Genomic DNA, 25,565 nt, shown 5'->3' with positions numbered 1-25,565 from the left:
CACTGTTCACTGATGCGTTCAGTTTGGCGATTGGAGGTTAGTCGGTCGGATTTGTCGGTTCGATGCTTGCGTTGGGCCGCGTGGTTCTTCATTCCGTCGATGAACGTCGTGTCGCACGAGTCTTGCTAAACGCGTGTCGCGTGTACAGAAAGGGGGCCCAACGGCATTGCATTGTTCACGCAGCATCGGTTTCAGTGCTATTCTCGGTGGGTGGTGAATAAATATCACGATCGCGATCGTGTGCCCCCGTTTGATCGTATTAATATTATTTTTATGTGTATGAGTGTGTGATGTTGTTATTAGCATAGAAACACGGTTTTCGGTGCCGTTCCACAACGTTCGGACAACGACAAGGACAACGTGACTTGATATACATGGATAAAGATAAAAAGTGTCTGGCCAGGAATCCTATGGCTGGCGTGTCGTGATGGTAAAAAATACACACACCCAGTAAGCTTGCAAAACATTGTAAACCTCCCAAAGATCGAATAACAAAATAGACGTTTTAGGTGCAGCTATTACCCTGATTCGTTGACTCATTATGAGTTTGGTGTTGCTGTTCATATTGTTCACCTAAAATAGACCATCCTAGCTGCTACAAATTCTTACCTTAGCAATACTGCCGAACGATTTGTGTGTCTCGGCGCCGCTTCAACTTCAACCCAAGATGGAAAACGTTCTTATCTTTCAAAGTTGTTTTGTTTTCACACAAACCGCTCTTGAAACATCATCACCTTGTAATAGTCGGGGGGAGGCTAACGGCTAATCAGCTTGGCCAGGGTTAGGTAAGCAACCGCAAAAAGTTGTCACAAGAAGAAGAGAAAAACGAAATATTCAACATCACCATCTCGAGTACCTTTTGCTACGGAACGTGGATCTTACCTGCCGGACAACCGGTTGGGGATTATCTATGTTAGTAAGATAGTGATAATTATATTTGTTTCATAAATTATATCCCTTACACCCTCAACCCTCGAGTTCATTCCGTCTCATCTGTTGTACTTGTTTCTTGGTGGTTTACAAAAGATGGCGAAGTTCAAGCTTGAGTTTTTATGAGGCTGACCACAGGATCAGCAGAGTTTTAGTGTTAGTGTATGTGTGCATGGTTTTGTTACACTATCGTTTGTGTGTGTGTGTATTTTAACACATTTAATGTTCTCGAGTGATAATTGTTTAAAAACTCTCACAACACAAAAACATATAAAAGCATTTTTATTTTTTATAAAGACTTTAAGAGCGTTAACAGCGGTGAATGGATCGATGTAACTCTTTAGAATACTTTAACTGTAGTGATTAAATTAGTGAAAAATGTGCACACAAAACAACCCACGAAGATAACCAGAGGGTAACTCACGAATATAACACAGCTCTTTTTGCAGTTCAACACTTAGATCGGATTGCCATAAGCTTCAAGTGCCGTATGTGTACAAGCAACACACCGACATTGCGATAGTCAACTTTGACTTGAACTTTATCTCAGTGTAGTGCCGTTTAGTGCAGCAGTTGTGTAGATTTTTAGTGAACAACATCTGATCCGGTTTAGTGATTGTTTAGCGAACGAACTGGAGAACGCAACAGGAAGTGTACACTCAATAGTGCTATATTGTCGTCCATTCGTGAAGCTCTTGCTGTGGATGCCTCACAGAGAGACCCCACGGGTGATCGTTGGGGAACCCCTGCCGAATTCGATCTATTCGATCAAGTGTCGCTGGAAAAGGAGCAACAGCGGCTGTCACACATTGCCTTAAAGCTAACAGCAGCGACACAGTGTGCTATCTTCAGCCTATTGTGCTATCACGATCCCGTGTGGGGTGAAGGCCTTGATCGGCTTGAACCGGAAGTGCAGTGCTGTGTAGTGTGAATTGAAAACCGAACCCTCGGTATAGGAAATTGATCGATCAACTCGAGCACGGCGAGCAAGACGACCAAACTGACAAGGTAAGCCAAAGCGGTTCTTAGGCCTTGGAAGTTGGTCAAGAAAGCATTTCTAGCGCTTTCTGCATGTCACGTGGTAAAGCATGAAGAAGCGATAATTAATGTCGATGCGTATATTCGAACAGAATGGATGGTTCTGAGTGGCTATTTCGTGGTGTAAATTTCTCGCTAGCATTGGTGTGGTTAATTAGCAGCTTTCCGCTGTGCGGTGCGCGGTAGCAATCACGAGGCCTTTGTCAATATCCGCTTGCTCGAACCGGCATCAACCGTTGCAAGTAGCAAGTGAATGTGATATTTTGTACTAACTGGGTAAAAACAAAAATCCGGAGAAACGGATTGGAATGAATATTTGAATGGAAATTGAACGATGTGTACTTACTGTTGTATATCCCGCCGACCTACATTACGCGTTCCAAAACTAGAAGAGTGACTAGCAAGAAGCACTACGCAAGCTACCATCCCAAGCAGCATATCTTTTTTAGGAACGTTGATTAGTGACTGTTTAAATTAATTTCGCACTTTGCACACTCGCACTAAATTAATGCCATAAATGTTCTCATTTGAGCCGCACATTAAAAAAGCCGTGCTGGCCTGGCATCAAACGCCACCACTGATCGTCATCACTATCGCATCTTGCTCTTCCCCTGGCGCCATGTTTGCTACGCCCGGGGTTTGCCCATAAATCAAACCGATCTGACCACGGGGGGATGAAGCAAAAGGAGTATAAAAACCTCGACTACAGCCGTCTCTCTTGTGTGAATATTCGTGACAACTCTGTGTTAGGTGCACGGTTGGCGTACACTCTCGTGCGTGTGCAGGCTGCCCAGAGAGGACACAAGACAACCCGAGCAGGGCAGTGTTTGCACAACTCAGTTGTAATATGGCGATCCTTTAAATCGGTAAGCACACGATCATGTGCACGTAATCGCGACGACGGATCGCGTTCGTACCGCATCGCCGTTGTGGTCTTTGCATCAAATCTATCCCCCGAGGTTATGGCCACCGGGTAGGGCATGCCACTGGTTCGGCGCGACCTCCCGACGACAAACCTCGACCGGTGGCAACCGGTCTGTGCCATGTTTGGTCATATTGTCCACCTCCACGTTCCCCGTCGCCTTCGGCGGGGAGTCACACTCGGTCACTCGCGTTACCTACTTGCCTTCCTTTCCATTGACATCGTGTACGATTGGGGCGAAGGTTGCCGTTGCTGCGTTTGTTCGCTGCGCTGACCTACCTTTCAAACCTTTCGTATACCAGCTGGAATCCTTTCTCTCGCTTCGATACGTTTTATTTTTGTTTACAGCTACATCTTCGTTCCCAGATAATCGTTATGGATTTTGATTCATACATATGCGCAAGATGGCTATAATGCATACACGGTGGCACCTTGTTCCGTACCAACAAAATCCAGAACGTTAAACCGAGCGATTTTTAACACTTTTGCGGCATTAATTAGTCATATCGATAGAATGTAAAAAAACAACATCACGAACAGAGAGGTGCAAGAAACGGAATGATCTTGAAGTCTGATTTGCAGTCTATCTGCCGTTCTGCCTACCAGCTGAAGCGGCGTGAATAATCGATCGATCGATCAAAGTTTATCCATCAATTCGAAACCTCGCACAAATCCACAGCTTAGTTCACCATCTTCGACGTGTTCGGTACTGCTCGCTTGCTGGATAGGTTTTTTTTGCCATCAGTGCTCTGACCTTGGGATGTGGAATGAAAACAATAACACAACAACAGCAACCCAGCACCGACACGATAACGATATGGTTACAAAAATGATGATGACGATGGGCAGGCTGGCATCATGATGCCGTGCCGTGCCGTGCGTTTTGCGACGATGAGACAATTTGTTGTTGTTGGTTAGGGGAAAACGGGGTGGATCGCTTACCCCGCTACGAATGCGCGGGTGTTGGGCGTTGACGGACCAACGTTCACGGAAAAACAAATCTACGATTCGCTATGTTTGCACGTGCGTAAATTACGCTTAACGAAGATATTTATGGTATACGAATGTGCCATGTGTGTGTGTGTTTAGACCATCTTGCCCTCATTATTTCCTACTTGGGACGGTTTTTGGTGTGGTAGCTTGTCGTAAGTCGGGATTGACCGTTTCGAAAAACTGTTAATATAGATGTTGTCTTTCTTCGGTACGAAAACGCAGAGACGTGCATAGCACTGAAGAAGCACTGAAGAGTATGCTAATGACTCTCACATTCATTAGTATTATTTAGAACAACGAAGCTACAAGCAATAAATTGAAAGGCCTTTTAATTAATTTTTAAACATTTTAAGTATTTGTCATTTGTTCGTTTAAGTATTTCAGTTAAAGTTAAATAATATTTAAACTATGTTAATCTGTTTGCATACGAAGCAAAGTTATGCATTAAGTACATTAAAAAAAATTGGAAATAGAATCTTGTGAATATCTTATATCAGATAAGATCAGAAAAATCTGATAAATATGTCAAAAAATATCAAAGGCATTTAACTTATAAAAAATCATGAAATTTATATAAATTATATAAAACTCCTAATATCTAAAATTTCTGATTTTTTTTATTACAAGAACAACGTTTAGACGTCCTGCGCATTTGTATCCTTTACTATTAAGACATTCAATACATATATAGTGATCTTCCAGGCGATCTTGGAAATTTGTAAGATATTTTCTTACTGGAATCGTTGGAGCTAAGAAGCCTTACCTTTGATAGGGGGACACTCCCAGCTCATGAATTATGATATGTGCAAATTCATTTACTGTCTATACCGGTCTGTGTCGATCGATGTTTTAACTATTTGATCTGTGAAATGAGATGGTTTTATGATAATATAATTACTAGAAATAGTGGTTTACTGAATATTGTTGCATTCATCGTCCATCCTAATCGTGCTTACAACACACGCCATGACGAATTATGTACAATAGAAACGCTTTTACATTCACATCACCACCATGGCGCAAGACATGTCACAGAGGCGCTAAATAAACAAACTTACTAACTACGCGGCAGATGGTCGCCGATTGCTTTGCTTGCACATATCCACCACCACTACCGGACATGGATCATGGTGCAATATAGTGTAATGGTTTATTGTATACGAGTGCGTACAGCCTATCGTCTGTGTATAGATAATATCGAAGGCATGAACACCTCAAGATCATCGAGTAAGATTACGTCCGATCACAGTAAGGGTTGGTGTAGAAGGCTGCGGAAGCTCTGGTGCCACGAGGGCTACGCTAATCACACGATAACAATTTATCTCCCGCAAAAACACCACCCTGTCTAAATGGTTCCAACTACCGGAACTGGGCTCTGGGGAGCAGTTAATCGATCGCACTTTTGATGCACTTTGCCAGCACAGCTCGAGACATGATCACGTGAGCAAACGGTCAATCGAGAAGTAGTGCCAAAGCTCCCACCCCTACTAGTGGCACTCGTGCTCGAAACGAGCAACCACTACCAGGGACGCCAGCAACCTCTAGAAGCGTAAACAAATGCACTAATCGTTGGTGCATTACATTGCGCAAATCGTTGCGCACGAGTGTGGGGATAATGCCGGCAAATGTATAGACTTTTTGAACTGGTTCAGTACGAACGAAGCTCGATGCCTAGAGGCATGTCGAGTTAAACGTACCACGCCTGAAAACATCGATGATTAGAAGATGTGATAGCAAGCTACTTAAAAACTTCAACCTCTTTTTATTTGTTTACTTACTTATCGGGTGCTACAGTGCATTGTGCACTGTCCTATGAGTGAATATTATAGTGTGCTCCTTTTCAAATCGGTATTATTTCTAGTTCCATACCTTAAAGATTAATTTATTTTTACATTTGCATTGAAGTCCTATTCACTATCCATATATAATCAAGTAATAAATCCAAGCTGAATCTTTGAGTATGATAACGAAGGTTATAAGAAATATCTATACCAACTTGAAACAAAAAACAAAAATTAAAAACTTGAATTTATTACCTACGATGGTCGTTGCAGCATGGTCGTGAGCTCATATTTCAGTCACACTAAGCATTGGATTTTCGTAAACTAACTGGAAATAGTGAGCAATGAGTCAGGTGTGCTCTTGCTGTATGGATCCGTTTCTCTTTGCGTCATGCATTCATGGGCTTAAGCTGCCCTACGACCAGCCCCTCCTCTTCCCCCCACCCTTCGAAAGGACAAGGAAAGAAGATCTGCATTTTAAAACATTCGTAAAACACTGCAAATCAAATTTTCCCATCATTTAACATTTATTTAAACAGCCAGCCCAGCCTAGCTCGTCGGGCTTTAGTGTTAAACATAAAGCTATGACAAATAAATCCCTAGAGTGGTGTTGCATCTGGAGCCCAAGTTTCAAAGACAGCATTTTCACACGGCCGCACTATCGCGCACAGTATGGACATGGAACTACACTCTGTTGGTGCAGAATGTTTAAAGTTGCTCTCGCAATTCGTACTGATATAGGCGGAGCTCCATATTTTCTGTACCATACAACATGAATAGGTGGAAGGTAATTGGTGGGATGGATCGAGAAGTACAGTGTGACCTGGGCTCCCAACAAAACAAACAGATAACTATGAACAGTATTAGTGTGCTTTACTTTTCCGGATGCATTTGTTCAATGGCACGCTATTAATTTACATTCCTGGTCAGAAAACATTCGCTTAACTTTCCTATCCATTCTTTTTGCTCTCGTTACAGCGTGGCCTTGACATCAGCTAGGGATAACGGCACCGAAACAACCCATGTTGAGTGCTATCAGCTTGTACGAAACACGTTAGTCTCTTGTGAGAGATAGTTGCATCGTCGGCTAGAGGTCAATCTTTTTTGTTTACGCGCGTTTGCTTCATGGTTCACTTACACCGACCGCCTCAGTATCCCCGACAACTTGGTCATCACCGTCTCAGACATCTACTTTCGATCAATCGATGAAGTGTAGGTATTGCATGAACCATTTTATTGTATACAAATGCTGCTGTTCTTTACTCAATACACATTCGGATCTTATATTGGAAATGCAAAGCATTTTAACTGTACATCCCCATGCACAACGCATGGTGTTCTGTTAGGGGCGTTTATGACCAGCAAAGCTGTGGCTCATAATGAGAAATAAAATCTACTTCAAAATGAATAAAAAACTTCCTGTCAGCGAACAAGAAGCGAGACAGATCAACTAGTACCCTAGTGAAGGTGCTCATGGAAATCGTAAACAAGTTCCAAGTGTGTGAACAACAATTGTATCACCGTCTGCCAAGCAAGTGGCACGATAAAAAGTTTATTACACGCGGCAATTGTTATTCACCACAGGTGGCGTGGCACAATATGGATGGAAGAGGTTGGAAGGTTGACGATGCAAAACCCAAACGATGGTACACTCTTATCGCCTTGGAATCGTTTGTTATCTTTTTCAATTATTTCACGCGTGCAGTGTTACGCTGCTGCTCCTACCGGATGGGCTAGACGACATATCGACCAATGGTTGCGATAGATTTTCTTTAATTGTTACCCTGTCATTGATTGTTGATTTTGCAATTTATAAAACTGAAATTTATGTGACACGTTTTGCTTTTTATTTTTTAATTTTCATACAGCTAAAGTACAGACAAGCTTTAGACAAAATGCGTCATCGATTGGGCGATGGGGACGATCAACGACGAACCCGGTAACCATTCCCGGCAGTACGGCCAGCGGAACGGCTGACGGATATAGCTACACGTTAACAAGCGGTCCCAGCCCTCCTCATAGTCCTCCCATCAATATGCCGCCGCCAATACCACCCCGACCTGTGATACGACAGTCCAGCTTCACCAAGATAGGATACATGATCAATACAGCCGTCAATGGAACCAAAAAGCAATTCAGCAGTGGCAGCAGCAGCAACAGCAGCAGTAGTAACAGTGGTGAGTATTTTTTCAGTTGCTTACTCTCAGTTGCTCATTTCTTTCCTAAACAAATTGTATTATGGTTTAATTTATTAGTTCAAATTCGACGGACCGCGTTTGGTGTTCTTGAAGCGATCTATACATAGTCAAAGTTTCCTATTGTCTTACAAAGTTCTGTCATAACAGTCAGTACATCGCGGCTCACTGCTTTCATTAACTCTTCGCGTTATGTGAATCCGCGTTGATCGAAGCACGGAATATAGTTCATATATAATATGAATATAAAATTGCTCATAATAACATAGTACCAACATTTTTATTTTTCGGAAAATAGATATTTCTTTCATTTCCTTCAGAAACATCAGAATAGTTATAAAACAAAAATACAGGTTTGCAAATATATGTAAAATTTTCAATCCACGTTATAGAGAGAATTCTGCGAGGCTGGGAATGTATCTGTACTCTAATAGTTGTTTCTTCTACTTCTATTTGGCGTAACGTCCTACGCAAACCTGCATACTTAAGGCAGGCTTTCGAGACTTATTCAGTACCACACTGCCGGATTAGTCAGTCCTTGCTACGGGAGGACGGTTCATTCCAGTCTTGAACCCACGACGGAAACATGTTTGTTAAATCGTGCAAATTGACGACTGTACCACGTGACCGCCTCCGGGTTTTATCAGGTTATTCTAGTTATTCTCTGTTTTTAGAGTTATATCAGAACTATCAAGTAGAAAGGATTGACTATCCGACAGCGTGTTACAGAATAAGTTTCGAAATCATTCATAGGCCGGGCATGTCTGTGTAGGACGTTACACCAAATAGACGAAGCAAAAAAAACCTATATTGAATTTCATATCGGAAGCTAAATGCAAAGTATTCAAGCGTAATCTTGCCGAGTAGGATTGGCAAATGTTTGACAGGAATTTGGAGAGTTGTAATAATTTAGAAATGAACTGTTGTGTAGAAATGAACTCCACCAACGATTCAAAATTGCAAACAGAACTTAGCAGCAATAAAGACATCGTTTGACAAAGAGCAACCGAAACATTGGTCCTTTCAACCAGATCAATGTTTCGATAGCTCTTTTTTAAACGATATCTGGCATCGCGAAAGAAATGGTTAAAAATTAACAGTCGTAACTAGAATCGTTAAAAATTGCTAGAATTCGACATCGCGAACGCATTGAATTAATTTGTAAATTTTAACGACTGGTATATCCGATATCGAGCAGTCGTTAACTGTTTTGATGATCGTTTATTTTCACAGTAATGAACAACAAATGAACTCGGTTGAACAAAATGATTTTTAAGGCCCGGGTCTATGAACATGTTGCGGCAACATTTATTAAATGGCAACATTTCTGATTTTTTCTGTTTATTTCAAACACTGAGCACGTATTTGCTAACAAAAACATTTTAAAATTAAGTTGAAATAATTGTTTATCCGTTTTGGTCAATGCATTCGCGATGTCAAATTCTAGCAATTTTAACGGCTCTGCTTAATGTTTTACCATTTCTTTCGCGATACCTTCTCATGGGAAGAGCATGAAGTTAATAAAAATTGGCTAAGTTTTATCAAAACATAATATAAATTTCTTTACAAAATTCAGGAATTTGAGATGAAATATATACTTTGACTGATCTTCCGTGTTACTCGAGTATCCAGGTGAGGTCGAGTCCCGATTAGCCCGGATAAACGACGCTCGGCACGGAAAGAACCACGTGCATGCACAATTTTCCTTTTTTTACTTTAAAATCTAAAAATGGGCTTTTATTTGTATTTTTAGCTCTCTGACAATTAAATTCATCTCGGTATAGAATCTACATAAGGCAATCCGAATTCATTTTTTGAGCCATGGTAATTTCTGTCAAACGCGCTATGACATACCGATTCCAATTTCATGTACAAAATCTAGTAGCACCTTTAGAGATTCCTATAACATTCCTAAGTGCCACAAATTCATTAAATGACCACTAAACGGGGCCCTAAATGGCTCAAGATTTCAACCTATAAGGAATCTTAAAAGACTTCGTTCAGCAGACAGTAAACGGCTGGCACATTTTAAAAATAGTAATAAAAAGATGGTAGCGCCATCTGTTGCTGGAATATCCAGTAGTGCTTTCCTCGCTTTGAGAGTTGTCTTCTTCTCTCTGTACTATTGTAAATTTCTCCCAAACACGGTACGGTCCGATAATATACCGACGTCACACGAAGCGTAAACTCAAAATGTTTACGCTTGATTTGTATGGGAGACTGAAATAAAGTTTACGTTACAGTTTACGCTTAGCGTGACGTCCCTAATTCCAAAAAGCCAAGGATGCCGGGGACTATTTTTCTTTGTGTTTTATTTTCAAGCAAGGCGTCATCATTGAAATAAACAACACAAGGTTTTTTTTTATGTGCATGTTTATTTGTGAACTGTTCACAGAATTTTAAATAATTTACAGTTTACTCAAAATCACTTCACTTAAGTTTGACTACTTCAAATAACCAATCTAATTGGAACACAAACCACGAGACGGCGTCTGTCTTTGATACTTTGACAAGAGCCATCTTGTACCGATGTCATGCATTGAAAAGCAATAAAGTTTCACCAAGTTCGGTACACGTTCTTAACAGGCCTTTCAAATTCCATCGTCAACCCTACGGATAGTACTAATCAGCCTCAGAGTTCCAAAGAGTACCGTGTGCTTGTTAAATAAACTTGAATGTTCCACCATGTACCGTTTCATCCACAAAGTACGACATCGGAACGATTTTTCCTTAAACAACCCCAAATCAGCTATTGAGTTCAAGCTGGCAATTTGGGATTGTTTTCGGGATGAAGCATCTCCGAACTACCAAACACTTAATTCATTCTAGAAGAACCAGATAAGGACAGAGAGATGTTGGACCATTCAGTTATAAGGGGGGGAGATGTTGGATCATAGCATAGATTGTAATCATAACAGTTGTAATAATGTAATAACTATTAATTTATTATAGTTCATATTATTGCATTCTGGACTATAAAAAGTAGGGAATGCAAATAACACGATCAGATCTAATAAACCTATCGATTGAAACTCATCCCAAGTGCCACAAATCTACTAAACGACCACTAAACGGGTTATAAACGACTGAAGTTCTCTATCTAAACGGAATATAGAAAGACTTCGTTTAGCAGACGGTAAAGGACTGATGCATTTTAAAAATAGCAAAAAAGTTGGTGGCGCCATCTGTTGATAGCGCCATCTGTTGTTGGGATACCCAACCAGTGGAGCGTTTTCCTCGCTCTGAGAGCTTTCTCCTACCCTCTATACTGTTATACTGTTTCGCATTGAAGTTATGCATCGCTAGAACTAGAACGGCAATACGATTGTTTAAATATTAAATTCCAATGTGAACTATTTGTACAGAAGCAAGTGAGATTTTTATAATGGTCGATGATGTTGATACCCATGTATCTGGTCACACGCGCGCGATCATTCACATAAATTTTTGCTCAGAAAGTTTGAAGGTTTTATAGTTCATGATTAGATGAGATGATTAGTGCGATCATTCACATAAATTTTTGCTCAGAAAGTTTGAAGGTTTTATAGTTCATGATTAGATGAGATGATTAGTTCTCGTTTTTTCTATGGATATATGCAAATATTTTTCGATGGTTTCTATGGATATTTGATTTTCCAGTCGTTTAAGCTTAATCTGTGGCGCTTGGGTTTGATCCGAGTACAGTCTGTTCCCGTTACGCGGTTTCTGCGTTCCCGGCTAATCCGCGTAACTCGAAGACTCGCGTAAGTCGAATTTCACGTTTTTTGACTAAAATACTATTGATTACTCGAAGTTTTTGATTTAATTTAGTACTTTTATACACTTTATCATTTATTTCATATGATTCGTGCAGAAATTTATAATATTGGGGCCCTTCACGATTCTAGTTAGTTTTTTGTGTGGAGTTTGACAGTTGGACCCAAATAACCAAATCGGCCTTAACCCACTGTAAAGCCACATCAAACCTACGTGGGTTTGCGGTGGTCGATTCAGTCGTTAACCCACCAAATTTTAGAACAATCGGAGCTGCCAGTTCCGATCCGATGTATTTATCTTGCCCACCCTTAACCCACCTTTTCCAAAAATGCTTTGAGGAAAAGTTTGATCAAGGGTTGGCTAGGGTCAATATGCTGGACAGGATTTTAACTCCTCGATTGATTAAATTCATTAACTTACATCACTGCACTTAAACTTCAGCAATATTATTAGTCTATAAACTATGCACTGCCCAAGCGCCACAGATTAAGCTTAAACGACTGGAAAATTGAATATCCACAGAAAAAAAAATGAAAGCTCCACAGCTTCATTGGTTTGATCAATAGATGGCGTATTACAGCTCATCATTATATTGCTATCCTTTTCTTGCAATGTGTTTCGACAAGTTTCATCTTATCATGACCTATATAGCCTTCTAACTTTCTGAGCAAAAATCTATATGAATGGTCGTGTGGTCAGATACATGGGTATCAACATCATCGACCATTATTCAAATCTCACTTGCTTCTGTACAAATTGTTCACATTGGAATTTAATATTTAAACAATCGTATCGCCGTTGTAGTTCTAGCGATGCATAACTTCAATGCGAAACCATACAACAGTACAGAGGAAATGAGAAAGCTCTCCTCCAAGCGATGAAGCTCAACTGGTTGGGTATCCCACAAACAGATGGCGCCACCAGCTTTTTTGCTATTTTTAGAATGCATGAGTCGTTTGCCGTCTGCTAAACGAAGTCTTTCTATATTCCGTTTAGGTAGAGAACTTGAGTCGTTTAGAAGCCGTGTAGTTGTCGTTTAGTGGATTTATGGCACTTGGGTGACCAGCGAAATGGCGAGATCATTCGCAAGTAAACAAACACACATATACACATATTACACATGAATGTTTTACAACAAACCAACTTAAACACACACGTTTAATTGTTTCCCCAAATAACTAAATCGGCCTTAACCCACTGTAAAGCCACATCAAACCCACGTGGATTTGTGGTGGTCGATTCAGTCGTTAACCCACCAAATTTTAGAACAATCGGAGCTGCCAGTTCCGATCCGATGTATTTATCTTGCCCACCCTTAACCCACCTTTTCCAAAAATGCTTTGAGGAAAAGTTTGGTCAAGAGTTGGCTAACTTAAATATGCTGGACAGGATTTTAACTTCTCGATTGATTAAATTCATTCACTTACATCATTGCACTTCAACTTCAGCAACATTATTAGTCTATAAACTATGCACCAGCGAAATGGAGAGTTCATTCGCAAGTAAACAAACACACATATTCACATATTGCACATGAATGTTTTACAACAAACCAACTTAAACACACACGTTTAATTGCTTCCTTTGCACAATTAAATAACATTTAAACACAGGTGAAACATGTTGAGCAAATAAATTGCCCGTGCATAAAAAACTGACTTCAACAACATTGAAATGGCTGCTTCTGTGGCCATGTGGCTTAACCCACCAAACTGATAGTTTTTTAGCTTTGTTTGATGGAACTGGATTTTTAGTACAAGAAATTGGTGGCGTTTTCGGTATCTTGGTTATATGGGGAGGCTGAAATCATGTACACACTCCATACAAAACCACACATAAAACTAGCTTGCAATTTTTAGTCTAGATTATTCTAGCCTCAAAGCTAGAATTAGATTCGGGTACCATTTACCCCAAGGTGCATTAAAGAGATCACGGTCCAGGGCACTCAAATATCACTTTTTGACAGGATGAGTGAAAACTTTTGTTCAAACAAGCTTTCCGGAGGCTTGACGAATACTCAAAACGCTCTTGAAATCTTCATTCAGAAACAGAAGCAATAAAAATCAGAAAAATAATAATCAGAAAATCATTTTCTAAAGTCATACACCTTGGGTTAAGCACACCTGTATATTATACCTACTTAGATAGCTGCTCGAAAACTGCTATACAATGCAAACAGCTGACAGGCTGAAATTTCAGCCTACGAACTTAAAGCGGAAAGGACCCCATTTCTGGCTTTTAAGCAGTTTCAATTTGTTAGCAAACATGCAATTTATACCTAACTTGAAGCAAATTGCACTGATATGACATTTAACCTGCCAAATTTAGAAAACCGCGTATCTCCGAATCCGCGTAAGTCGAGGACCGTGTAACACTGCTTCTAGACGACCAACTTTTGTACTGCGACAAATTTTCTGCGAGCGCTTTGTTCTAAAACAACCTCTCAGTTTTAGAACAAAATCAGAGGCAACCGCGAGTGTCGCGGATTAGTGAATTTTTCACAGAAAGGTAATGCTCGCGTTTCGCGACATTACGATCGAAGTAAGCCATATATTCGTGCTAAAACAAGGACGGTTTGACAGATAGAAAGTGTCGCCAAAAATTGTCAGGCCGTAAAAACACGACGCGCGTTTCCGCGCCCGCGGAAACGCGTATAACAATCCAGCCATAGAAATGAAATGTCATTCGAACGCGCTACCGCGGAAACGCAGAGATGCTCAGCTGAATATCTCTGCGGAACTGTTATACGCGTTTGAACGCGCCCGCGGAAACGCGCGTCGTGTATTTGCGGCATCACAGAAGATTTTTTGGATCGTCTAGAAGCAGTGTAGCTTGGGAACAGACTGTACTTTTCTGATGCAAAACAACTGCTCGATTTGTCGGACGAACTCCACTGAAAATATAACCACTTCAAAACATGAACACCTAAAAATGTAAAATATTTGTTTACACTACCCTACGACATGTGTACTGAAAGAAGAAAGTAGAGGAAATAAGAAAAATAACGAAAGATAACGATATTTATCAGCTCGAATGGATCGAATTACTCTGTCAGGCAGGTTGCTCAACCCTGTCGCAATTGTCAGTTGGGAACGCGAGGGTTTTGACAGCAGAACTTGATGTATGCTTCTTCCCCTTTTCATCGTGTTTGTTGGAGCTTGGTAAGCTGTCGCTGTATTCGCGTTTTCTCTAGAAATTATATGTAGAATCAAATCTACGCAATACAACGAAACGCATTGTAAGTGATCGTGTCACGAGTTCAAGTTTTTCACGAAGAAAAAGAAGAATAGCAAAAAATTGGGCACAATTTCTAGTTCGCTGGCTGCTGTACACGGCTCAGCAGCTGAGGTTGGTGTGCGAACGTGCGTGTGTGTGTGCGTGTGTATGTGACAATGTGCAATGGTGGCCGTGCAAACTTCTCGGAGGAAAAAGAACGCTGTTGAGAGGGTTGGATTTTGTACGAGCACCACGCATCTGAATGACGACGTGCGCTATTCCGGTTTTGTGTTTTGTGTGAGATGCTAGGTTATGCGAAAGTCCTGAAATCCGCAGCACGAGCTTTTTAATACGACTGGCAGTGATCGATATTTTTTGTTGCAAAAATACCGCATAGGTAGAAGATAAGGCGGCAGCGCCTGCTGGCCCCTTTCTCTATACATCATCCGCACATTGGAAGTTTCCAAGAAGCGATTTGACAAGTGGTGGCGACATCCATATCCTGCACGCTCACAATCCTAGCTTATCGGCAGCGGCAAGCAGTGGCAATAGTCGAACTCTGTGCATCTAACCATAGGAAGATAACCATCGTTTGCTTAGATGATTAGAGCGGGCAAAAAGCTGAGAAAAGTGTAGAGTTCTTGTTGTCGTTACTATTGTTATTACTTGAGTGCGCTTTTGCTCGCTTCTATCAGATCATACGATGAGTCCAGCCAGTCGCACTGTTCCTGTGAGATGTGCGCTCTAGGTAGTGGTGTTTTTGTAGGTGAAAAGAAGAAAAAAACCGCACTGTCCCGAAATGAATGCCGTATTTCAAGTGTTAGGTTTGGCGTGTTGAAGCAACATTGAGGTTTTCCTTTTGCAGTTAAAACAAAAAAGAAAATACTGTCAAAATTCTTATATGTGCGTGTTTTACCCCGTGGGTGGTTCTGTGTATGATGGTCAGAAAATTTTAACCATAGTCGGAAGCGGGTCGACCTTGCAGGTGGTGTGTAGAAAAGTGAGCTGTCACACTCACCCGTGCTTATCGCCGAGAGTGTTTCTTGGTAATACGTTTGGACAGTGAGATGTAGTGCCTTTTTCTTGTCGATGGTCCATACGAAAAAGTGCAATTTTTAGCAGGCAGTGAAATTATTTGTCTAACTGTACTCGACTCACGAAGCGGATGCCAGTCTCGGCATTTATGTGATGCGGTAACAAATGCTCGGTTAGGAGACGTTTTGGCCTTGTTATTATTAGTGTGAAATAATAAGACATACCATAAGACGACGGCGTTTTTTCTTACCTTTAATGTTTCTTTTCCTTTTGTCATTAGATCGCTGGTTAATTGTGACCTAGTTGTTTTCGTTGGTATTATTAAAGTGAATAAAACACAAGTGCGCAATATTGTTGGAAAGGTACACAACACCATTCAATCAGGAGGAGACTCCTGCATTCCTTACATCGCCGTTACAGCCCATTTGCCGAAGTGTTGTGTGGTAGCTTCAAAGCTGTGATTATTGAAAAGATTTGCGTTCTTCCGAAGCAGGAGAAGTGTGCATAAGGAAAAAAATAGTGTCTTGTGATTCTGTTGAACTAACCAAACGCCGTGTAAAGAAAGAGTTTATTTTTGTATGAAGTCTATCCCTGGTAGTGGTTGCGACTGGATTTGACATGGCCGGTGAGTTTATAGTTAATGTGATTTTGGTTGCTTTGGGCTGAATTATCGGAACATTTCCGGCTGACCCTTCAGTCCTTCGTTTTCAGGCATTCGAAAACTGAAATACTTAAAATTATTTTGCCGCTATGACCTTTAGCCCTTCTGACAACAAATGATCCTAACCTCACTTTCAGTACTGTGTTCGCTTTTTGTTCCTCCGTTTCTCTGTGCTAGTCATTTATCTCTGTAGAATTTGATCCCAAAAATTCCATGACGTCTTTTTAAAAGATCTTTTCAAGCAGAGTAGTTCTACCGTCTTGCCTGTTTGCGGCGTAAAATGCGAATTTGTTCCCTATCAAATTGGTTACCATGAGGTAGAACGGTGCGCCCCAGAAATGGTCCTATCGCAAGCAAGCAGAGCAGGCGTGTAAGCGAATAGCAAGGCATTAGAAAAAGATGCTCGAGCCCGGTGTGTGTTAGTTTCTGCAAAATAAAAGGAAAATAAGAAAACATTCGCGCGCTATGCTGTCAGTGTGTGCGTGAGAGACGACGTTCGCTCATTCACACAACACCTTTACTGAGTGAGTCGGTGACGTAGGCCAGGGTTCGTCAACACGTGGTCGTCATACTAAGTTTTTGCGAAAAACTGCTTACTTCGTGACGCCGGACTAGTACTTTTGTAATATACATTTAAGCCTTTTGCAATAGTAGTGAGTCAAGTGCACTGTGAATTAATGACATATTATTAGCTATAGGCTTTGCAAAATAAGGTTTTTGAATAGGGATCATGATTATACTTATGTAATAATATTTATGTTGTGTTGATGTAAAACTATACAATATTAAATAAATAAAAACACATGTTATTCTTAAGAGTCACATTTATTACACGTTGTCGGTCACAACCGTTATAGGTTAAGGCTTGCCTCTGTACCAATAGTAGGCTTGGCTTTCTGTGACTTACTGATTACACAAAGGGGAATAGATAGTCAGTATATGTAGGTGGCTCGGTCCATTCGGGGATTGAACCCACAACGGGCATGTTAGTAAGTCGTGCGAGTTGACGACTGTACCACCAGTATGTATTTTCTTCTACCACGCAAGATCATTAACATGAAATGAACTAAAACGCAGACTTCATTGATCATTGTTTTAATTCCAGATGAAAATCTTCAAAATTCAGTTGTAAATATTGATGCATTCGTTTAATTATAACCATGATTATTTAGGAAATTATTATTCAAACTTAAATTTACTGACATGCTTGCGCTAAAGTCCTTCGCGTTTAATTCATGTAAAACGCGCTTTGGATACACTCAGAGGGCAGCATTGCCAGTGTTTTATTTGAACCAATATTTCGTAATCAATACAAACTACCGGAACACTCAAATCCATAAACGCGCCATACACACATATTATTATCCTTGGCCTTAAACCGTGCGAGTATTGTCGTCATGCATGTGTCGCATGAGACTATTTTCACATGTAAAAATGAGGTTGAAACTTCCGTTTTGGCATCCGTTCAAATATTGGGATTGTTTAATTGGTATTTAAATGGCAAGATTAGCCAGCACTCGATGGAACTTCACCTCAAGAATAGTGGCATAATTTTGAGCTATTCTTCGTTAGCTGAATCTGTGCCGAGTGCACTCTGCTTTTGGAACGTATTCAGATGAATAAGCTCCTGGTTATTTACTCATAATGGCATAAACTACATATTCGATTATTTGCCATACAGTGTGGAATATAGAATGCAATGTTGCAACGCATGATTATGAAATGCTCATGAGATGCTCATATGTCCCAGATTTAGTCATTTAACTAGCAGTCTTTGTGCATGACGAATTTAAAAGGAATGTGTAAACCAAAAAAATCGATATAAATGCACAAGCCTCATCGTTTGTATGACCCTCGGATATTAGTTGTAGTTCTGTGGTCTCCTGATTTCTTACGCTTTCTTGTAATACTCTTGTCTTTCTACTGTCTTTCTACTACTTCAAACTACATTGCTCGATGAAGTGTTTTCGCTTTGTGTGATTTGAGCAGAGCACTAGTACTCACCTTGAAAAGGAAGGATTCCGATGTTGTTCTACAGGATCGTAGAAAAAATGTGCTGGCGAGGTTTTTGTGTAGGTCATCTTCTTTCCCGGTTGTGTGTTAGTCCATGCCCGAACAGGTGACATTAATTTCCAATCGATGTTATCCCATTTTATCCATTATGCACACAGTAAATTACCATCTTCCGTCCTAGGGAAGTAAAGTGGTTGCCATTTGGGGCGAATGTCTAACACACCGCGAGCACAGGAGATAGATACGAGGCGCGAAAGGGGGTGGTATGGCAAACGAAAAAGGAAATTCGGAAAATGTTGCTGGGCTTGTTCGGCAGGCACTTCAGGCAGTGGATAGCAATTTTTAGGCAATGGTAAAGCAATGTCTTATAGAATCAGTATGGTGTGCACTCTGCTATTTCGAGACCAAATTTGTCGTAGTAGAGATCGAGGAAATGCGGGTTACACGGTTATTCTCCGCGGTAATCTAATAGTCCACGCACAATCACAACACTTACCGATTACTACTACGCCATCACACACTGTAGAAGGTTAACTGTGCGCATACATCACTGCTTTGTGCTGTGGGAAGTACTACACTGAGCAATGCCTGTTTCGAATATCTTAGGGTTATTGTAGGAGAACACATAACAAGCGCTTTGTTTTTTTTAGATCAAAAAGCTTCAATTTTGGTTTTCGAATTGGAATTTTCGCTTTGTATATCGAATTTGATTGTTACCTGTTGAAACACGCCAACCACCCATGCTCTGAGTGTGTGGGTGGTGTTGTCGATTACGAACATACTTCTTTGGTACGAAACAAACTGAATCCTAATTACAATTAAGGTTTTTTTTTAAAGCAAAATAATGCATACGATATTGCAAGTAGACTACGTATTATTAAGATAGCAATAATGTTATGTTTTGCGTAATTCTTAACAGTTGTTCCGTTTCGAGTGCAACTTAAAAACAATATTAACGACATCTTTTGTATTATCTTTCATCCCACACACGACGCAGGTAATGGCGAAACATCGTGGTGCTTTTCACAGATAAAGGGTGCCCTGGATGATGATGTTACCGAGGCCGACATCATTTCCTGCGTCGAGTTTAATCACGATGGTGAACTTTTGGCCACTGGTGATAAAGGAGGCAGGGTTGTTATATTCCAGGTAAATATATTTCATCAACACATATATTGCATTGATAACACAGACAACAGAAAAGCACACATGGATGTAAAAGAAAGGTACAACATCAAGGGACAAAATCATAAAGCTCCATTGATTCGCCGCTACTTACAATGTGCGCCACGTGGTCCACATGCGGCATGAAAAAAGGTGCACAGGATTCGAAAGTGCTCTTTACTTGGCGACAGGCCACGATCATGTTTTTTTTTTCGTGTGTGTAATGTACGTATGCTGCTGGTCTCTGTTTTAGTTGGTATAATTTTACGTAACAAGTGAGTTGACATGATGTCAAACCGGTCATTTTCGCTTTTCGCGCCCGTAGTTGTAGTGAGCTGAGTGTTTTGATAGAAGCTTTCATGGTATTTAGCCCTCAGGGCGTGCAGAGGTTGGTTATTCGACCTACATCGTGCGATTATGGACCGATTTTTCGAATAAACCAAATGGCTGTTTTCATATTGTTTCCGAAGTGAATAATTTTTATCAACACAGTAAAAGGAGTTTTTTCAGAAGATGCTTGTTAAATTGGCTAAAAAAACAAACAACTCTAGTATATAAAAAAGTTCTAATCTTATGAAATATGTAGGAGTGACTTAAGGAGGTCCCAAGGTGGTTTTTATCCTGAGTATTTCCATTAAAAATGTCTAAATTTATAGATAAAGGTCCATAAGTGGTCGAATGAAAGTAAACCTGAATTCATAAAGAGTTTTGCCTCAACTATTTTCTCTAAAAATACATACAATATTGATTTAATTAACGTTTATTTCACTCGAAAAATATATTTAAGATGCATTCGCGGTGTAATTTGGTTGTCTGTGGGGTATGTGTAAAATAAAAGGATATAGAAAGGGTATTTTGTTAGATATCATAAAAAACTATATTTCACGTTTGCTTTCAATCAATTGAAACTAAATTGGCCAAGATGAGATGAGCATAAGCTGTATTTCTACGTTAAAGAGGGTTGCGCTTAATTGCACACTGTATGAAATGATGGTACGAAGTACGATTTAATTAGCTGTATTATTAGTGTATTCCATGTGTTGTGTGTGGTGTGGTGTAACTATTGTGTGCCAAGGATTAATTCATATTTATTTTACAGAGAGACCCATCGTCGAAGGCTTCAACACCGCGGCGTGGTGAATACAATGTGTATTCAACATTTCAATCGCATGAACCTGAATTCGATTACTTAAAGTCGCTCGAGATTGAGGAAAAAATTAACAAAATCAGATGGCTGAGGCGCAAGAATCAGTCACACTTTCTGCTCTCGACCAACGACAAAACGATCAAGCTGTGGAAGGTGTCGGAGCGCGATAAGCGAGTGGAGGGATACAACACACGGGAGGACAATGGCAGCATTCGCGATCCGGCCTCGATCAATTCGCTGAGAGTGCCATCGATCAAGCCGATGGATCTGATGGTGGAGGCATCGCCACGTCGCATTTTTGCGAACGCCCATACCTACCACATTAACTCGATCTCGGTGAACTCGGATCAGGAGACGTACCTGTCGGCGGATGATCTACGGATCAACTTGTGGCATCTAGAGATTACCGACCAGAGCTTCAATATCGTCGACATCAAACCGGCGAATATGGAGGAGCTGACTGAGGTGATCACGGCGGCCGAATTCCACCCGACCGAGTGCAACGTGTTCGTCTACTCGAGCAGCAAGGGTACAATTAGGTTATGTGATATGCGCTCTTCGGCATTGTGCGATCGGCATGCAAAGCTGTTCGAGGAACCGGAAGATGTGGACACAACGAACAAGAGTTTTTTCCGCGAAATCATAAGTTCGATTAGCGATGTGAAGCTGAGCAACTCTGGACGCTACATGATCTCGAGGGACTATCTGAGTATTAAGGTGTGGGACCTGCACATGGAAACTAAACCTATTGAAACGTATCCGGTAAGAGAAAGAATTATCAGCGAACTTTTTAAAACCTTTAGAAAAACCCCATTTTACTAATATGTGTGTGTGTGTGTGTTTCATACATTTGCCAGGTACATGAATACCTCCGCACGAAGCTGTGTTCGCTATACGAGAACGACTGTATCTTCGACAAGTTCGAATGTTGCTGGAACGGTAACGATTCCGCCATTATGACTGGCAGTTACAACAATTTCTTCCGCATTTTTGATCGGAACACGAACAAGGACGTGACGCTCGAGGCGTCTCGCGACATCATCAAACCGAAGACAGTGTTGAAACCGCGCAAAGTGTGTACCGGTGGCAAGCGGAAAAAGGACGAAATCAGCGTTGACTGTTTGGCCTTCAACAAGCGAATTCTGCACACTGCTTGGCATCCGCTCGAAAACATCATCGCCGTGGCCGCCACCAATAATTTATTCATTTTTCAGGATAAGTTTTAGCCAATAGTAATAGTAGTAGTGAGGATAATTAAATATTATTCTAATTGTAATGATTACGATTATTATTGATAGAGTTTCCTGGGCATACACATACGGCGGAACAAAGGAAGGTTAGGGTGGAAACATAACGGTGAATGCAGAAGCGAAGCGCGCATAATATTTTCGATGTTCTGGCAGGTATGAAAAGAAAGGGATTGTAAGAAAGCCAAGGGTGTAAGGCAAAAAAACACATTTCAGAACATAAAATGGTTACGTCTGTGGACATCATCACAAATGGACGCAAGCAAAAAAAAAAAAATACAATCAGCAGGCTGGAAACTGGCCAGAAATAGCGAGTGTGCTTGCGTGTGTGTAGTAGCATGGCTAAAATAGTACAGCAGACAAACCTCGAAGAGGAGGAGGGTGTCGTATGCCGTTTGCAGACCGCAAGATAGATAGGACAGAAATGTGTCTTTGCATTGCCCATATTGTTTAAGAGAACTTGTGTAAATGCATTTGAACAGTTTTTTTTTTGCAGTGTTCTTATTCTACACGCAATTGAAACCATGCTTCACCTTTACCTATGTGCGCGGTCAAATCCTGTACGCTTTCCAGCTTAATTCACATTTTCATAGAACCACCATCGAGCGTGGAATCGAGATGATGCGTAACATCGGGAAAATTTTGTTACACTTTTGCCTCCTGTTTGCTCGTTGTTGTTCATCCTAACAGCAAAAGCAGGTAGCTTGATTTGTTTGGCGACTGTCCCCAGGCCTAGGTTCCCAGGAAACGTACGAAGAAAGAGCAATCCGATCGTTATATCCACCCCAACAATAGATTCAGGAGTGTAGCTTCAGCGACTGGCGGGCACTATATACAAAAGAACAATAATTGCTGAAACGCCATGTGCACATGTGTTTGATGCGTTTGCGGGTATGATGTCGTATGAATGGGCAAGAGTAGTGTGTGAGTAGTGAGTGAGAGAAAATTGGGTGTGTGCGATGATGTAGTTTGTATGTGGGGGCAGTGTGTGCGTGTGTGTGAGTGTGTACGCGTGTGCAGGGCGCAGAAGGAAGAGGCAGCACTGCGTGTGCTTCGAATGATAGGATATGATGCAAATGGAAATACATCGTTAATTCTAGATACTAGTGAAAATAAATCAGTTAGGGTGCGGCGAGGTGTTTGCGGAAAATGGTGAATGAGAAAATGAATTGCAACAAAAACATAGGTGTAAAAAAACGAATCGTAATACATTGGCTTTGGTGGTGATACCGTGTGCAGCTCGGTCACAATGAAAACGAGGAACAGAAAAGAGACACAGAGGACCGAAATTTGCACGCAGTGAAAAGGTATCAGGAAGAACAAGTGCAAGCTTCAGAAATTGGGAAAAGAGAACCCATCAACCATGCGAAAGATGAATCGCTAGCGTCAAAATTAATGGCTAGAGATTGTTGTGCTAAGCATTTCTTACAAGAGGTGAAATAATTTACAATTATAACCTCCTTGCTTTTCAGTTCATGAAGCACTATCGTTAAAGATGATAACAGCAAAAAACAAACACGGAGGCGTACACGCAGACACACCAATCGATACAAAATCGTTCCCTTAGCGTATTTATACATCAAACATCGCAAATGAACAAAATCAACGCATCAAAAAGAAGGTACATTTAGAGAGTTTAATCAACAAAAAACATATATCGCAGCTCAATAATGGTTAACAGTAACAAGAAACCCGTGTAGGCCCTTTTTGTACTCAGTTCAATATAGCACAGACCACAAAAACTGCAGAGAAAGATACACTACTCACTATTGGGTTGCAATTTGAGTGCATGCTTTTGGGGGTTTTGTTTATCCATAGATATCCAAAAGAGCGTGGGTTTTGTTGTGTGTATGAACCCCAGTTTCAAACAACAGCAAAGAAGATGGTGTTGCATTTGTTCCTGCTATCTCCACTTATTCGGCTATTCCAACTGCACTTCATTCAGCCAACAAACCGAAAGAGTAAGGGCAGAGACATTTTTCTATTTTCCGATTATTGTTACTACTATAAGGCGATGTGTTGCTGTAGCTTCCGCATCATATATGAGAGTGTAATTGAAACTTAACATATATTTTTTTACTGTTTATTTTATTGTTTGCATTTAAGCTGTGGCATGGCTGAAGCTTGAGGAAAAAGGAAAAGCAAGGAAGCATAGCAGGTGGGGTGTCAGAGATGAACGACAAACAGCAAATCGAAAATATACACTCACTGCACTTAATAACGACGCATTAAAGGAGATAAAGCTAACGTGGAGAGGTTAAAGCAAATGAATAAAATTAAAATATTAAGCTAAGAGAACGTGTAAGCAGAAGAAGAAAACAACAAGCAGCGGTGAGGAGGAAAGGCAAGATAATAGCGTGTAAAGGAAAGGAAGGGATGTGGAAGACAAATAGCAAGCAATCGGACTAACTTGGAAAAAGGGCTGTCCAGAGACGCGCCAGACTGTCGTGTGCGTGCGTGTGTGTGGTGTATGATGGTTGCAGTAGTTGTTTGTCGCACGATCGTCGTTGTCTGTCGATCGTGTGTCATGTGAATTCCGTTTTGGATTTTCGCCGTTGTTTTGCGTTTCAATGATTGCGCTCTGCATGTGTGTATGTGTGTCAGCGAGGTTGGCGCAAATAGTAGAACGGGTTGGTTAAATGCAGCTTACACGCAGAAGGACCATTGTCGAGGGAGAGTTGCAAACGCAAATTGATTCTTTCGGCAAAATACGTACGTGTTATGTGTTTGTGTAGGCGGTTTTAAAAACAATTCCTTGCAGAACCTTTTTTTTATTACTTTTATATTAAGCTAGATTTTTATCCCCAATGTAAAGTGGTTGCTGTCTTTGTTTGGATTTGTTTTATTTTATTCTCAGTTTGCCGCCCCCATCCCCCATTTTTTGTTTTGGAGAAATTGGCAAAAATAATTCGCTAACAATAGAATGAGTAAGGGGCAGAAATGAACACTCCCATGCCTTGTGAAAAGACATAACGCCCGTTTAACTCACAGACAGACAGAAAGATATACGGACAACCAGAGAGGGCGGCGCATACACGATGGTATTGTGTAAAAACAAAAAAAATGCGGTACAGAATTGCTTGTTGTGTATGATGGCATGTGATACTCGTGTTTACTTCGTCCTCGTACGAACGGAAAAGACTAGACAAAAATATATGTAGGGAAGCGGGGAGGGAACGAGAGGGGATACTAACGATGGGGCGCAAGAATAGCGCATCGGCAGAGAACGCAACAAACACACAAAGGTCGGCAAAGTAGCGCAAGTATGCAAAGGTATAGCGCACAGCAGAGCAATGAGCGCGCCGGAAGGAAGAAACAGGAGGAGAGGAGGCACACGGTTTATTAAATCCATGAAACGAAGCAGCATAAGCGAAACAACAAAAATCAAATGAAATAAAACAATGAATAAACCACACAAAATGGCCAGAATGTCACGGAACTTCACGGAAAGAACAAACCGAACATTA

General features: G+C 40.8%; 1 protein-coding gene across 13 annotated transcripts; it reads left to right on the top strand.

The window, feature by feature from the left end:
* LOC1274649 (protein phosphatase PP2A 55 kDa regulatory subunit) lies at window positions 1–25,518 on the top strand. Of its 13 annotated transcripts, none has more exons than XM_061650511.1 (7): window positions 1–206; window positions 1,368–1,938; window positions 6,643–6,876; window positions 7,533–7,841; window positions 19,538–19,689; window positions 20,804–21,613; window positions 21,709–25,518. In XM_061650511.1, exons 3-7 carry the CDS (start codon window positions 6,870–6,872, stop codon window positions 22,075–22,077), a joined length of 1,647 nt encoding a protein of 548 aa, XP_061506495.1. In that variant the 5' UTR covers window positions 1–206; window positions 1,368–1,938; window positions 6,643–6,869; the 3' UTR covers window positions 22,078–25,518. The 13 variants fall into 13 exon arrangements, with proteins under 13 accessions (XP_061506495.1, XP_061506496.1, XP_061506497.1 ...); XM_061650512.1 differs by having other exon boundaries at window positions 26–206; window positions 1,380–1,938; XM_061650513.1 differs by lacking the exon at window positions 6,643–6,876 and having other exon boundaries at window positions 48–206.
* Window positions 25,519–25,565: the final 47 nt, after the last annotated feature.

Source organism: Anopheles gambiae, chromosome 2, assembly GCF_943734735.2.
Source record: "Anopheles gambiae chromosome 2, idAnoGambNW_F1_1, whole genome shotgun sequence".
NCBI lineage: Eukaryota > Metazoa > Arthropoda > Insecta > Diptera > Culicidae > Anopheles > Anopheles gambiae.
This window is presented reverse-complemented; position numbering and strand designations above follow the sequence as displayed.

Coding starts and splice junctions, on each gene's coding strand:
- LOC1274649 (XM_061650511.1), top strand. Junction 7,842..19,537: donor CAGCAGCAGTAGTAACAGTG/GTGAGTATTTTT, acceptor CACACGACGCAG/GTAATGGCGAAACATCGTGG. Junction 21,614..21,708: donor AACCTATTGAAACGTATCCG/GTAAGAGAAAGA, acceptor TACATTTGCCAG/GTACATGAATACCTCCGCAC.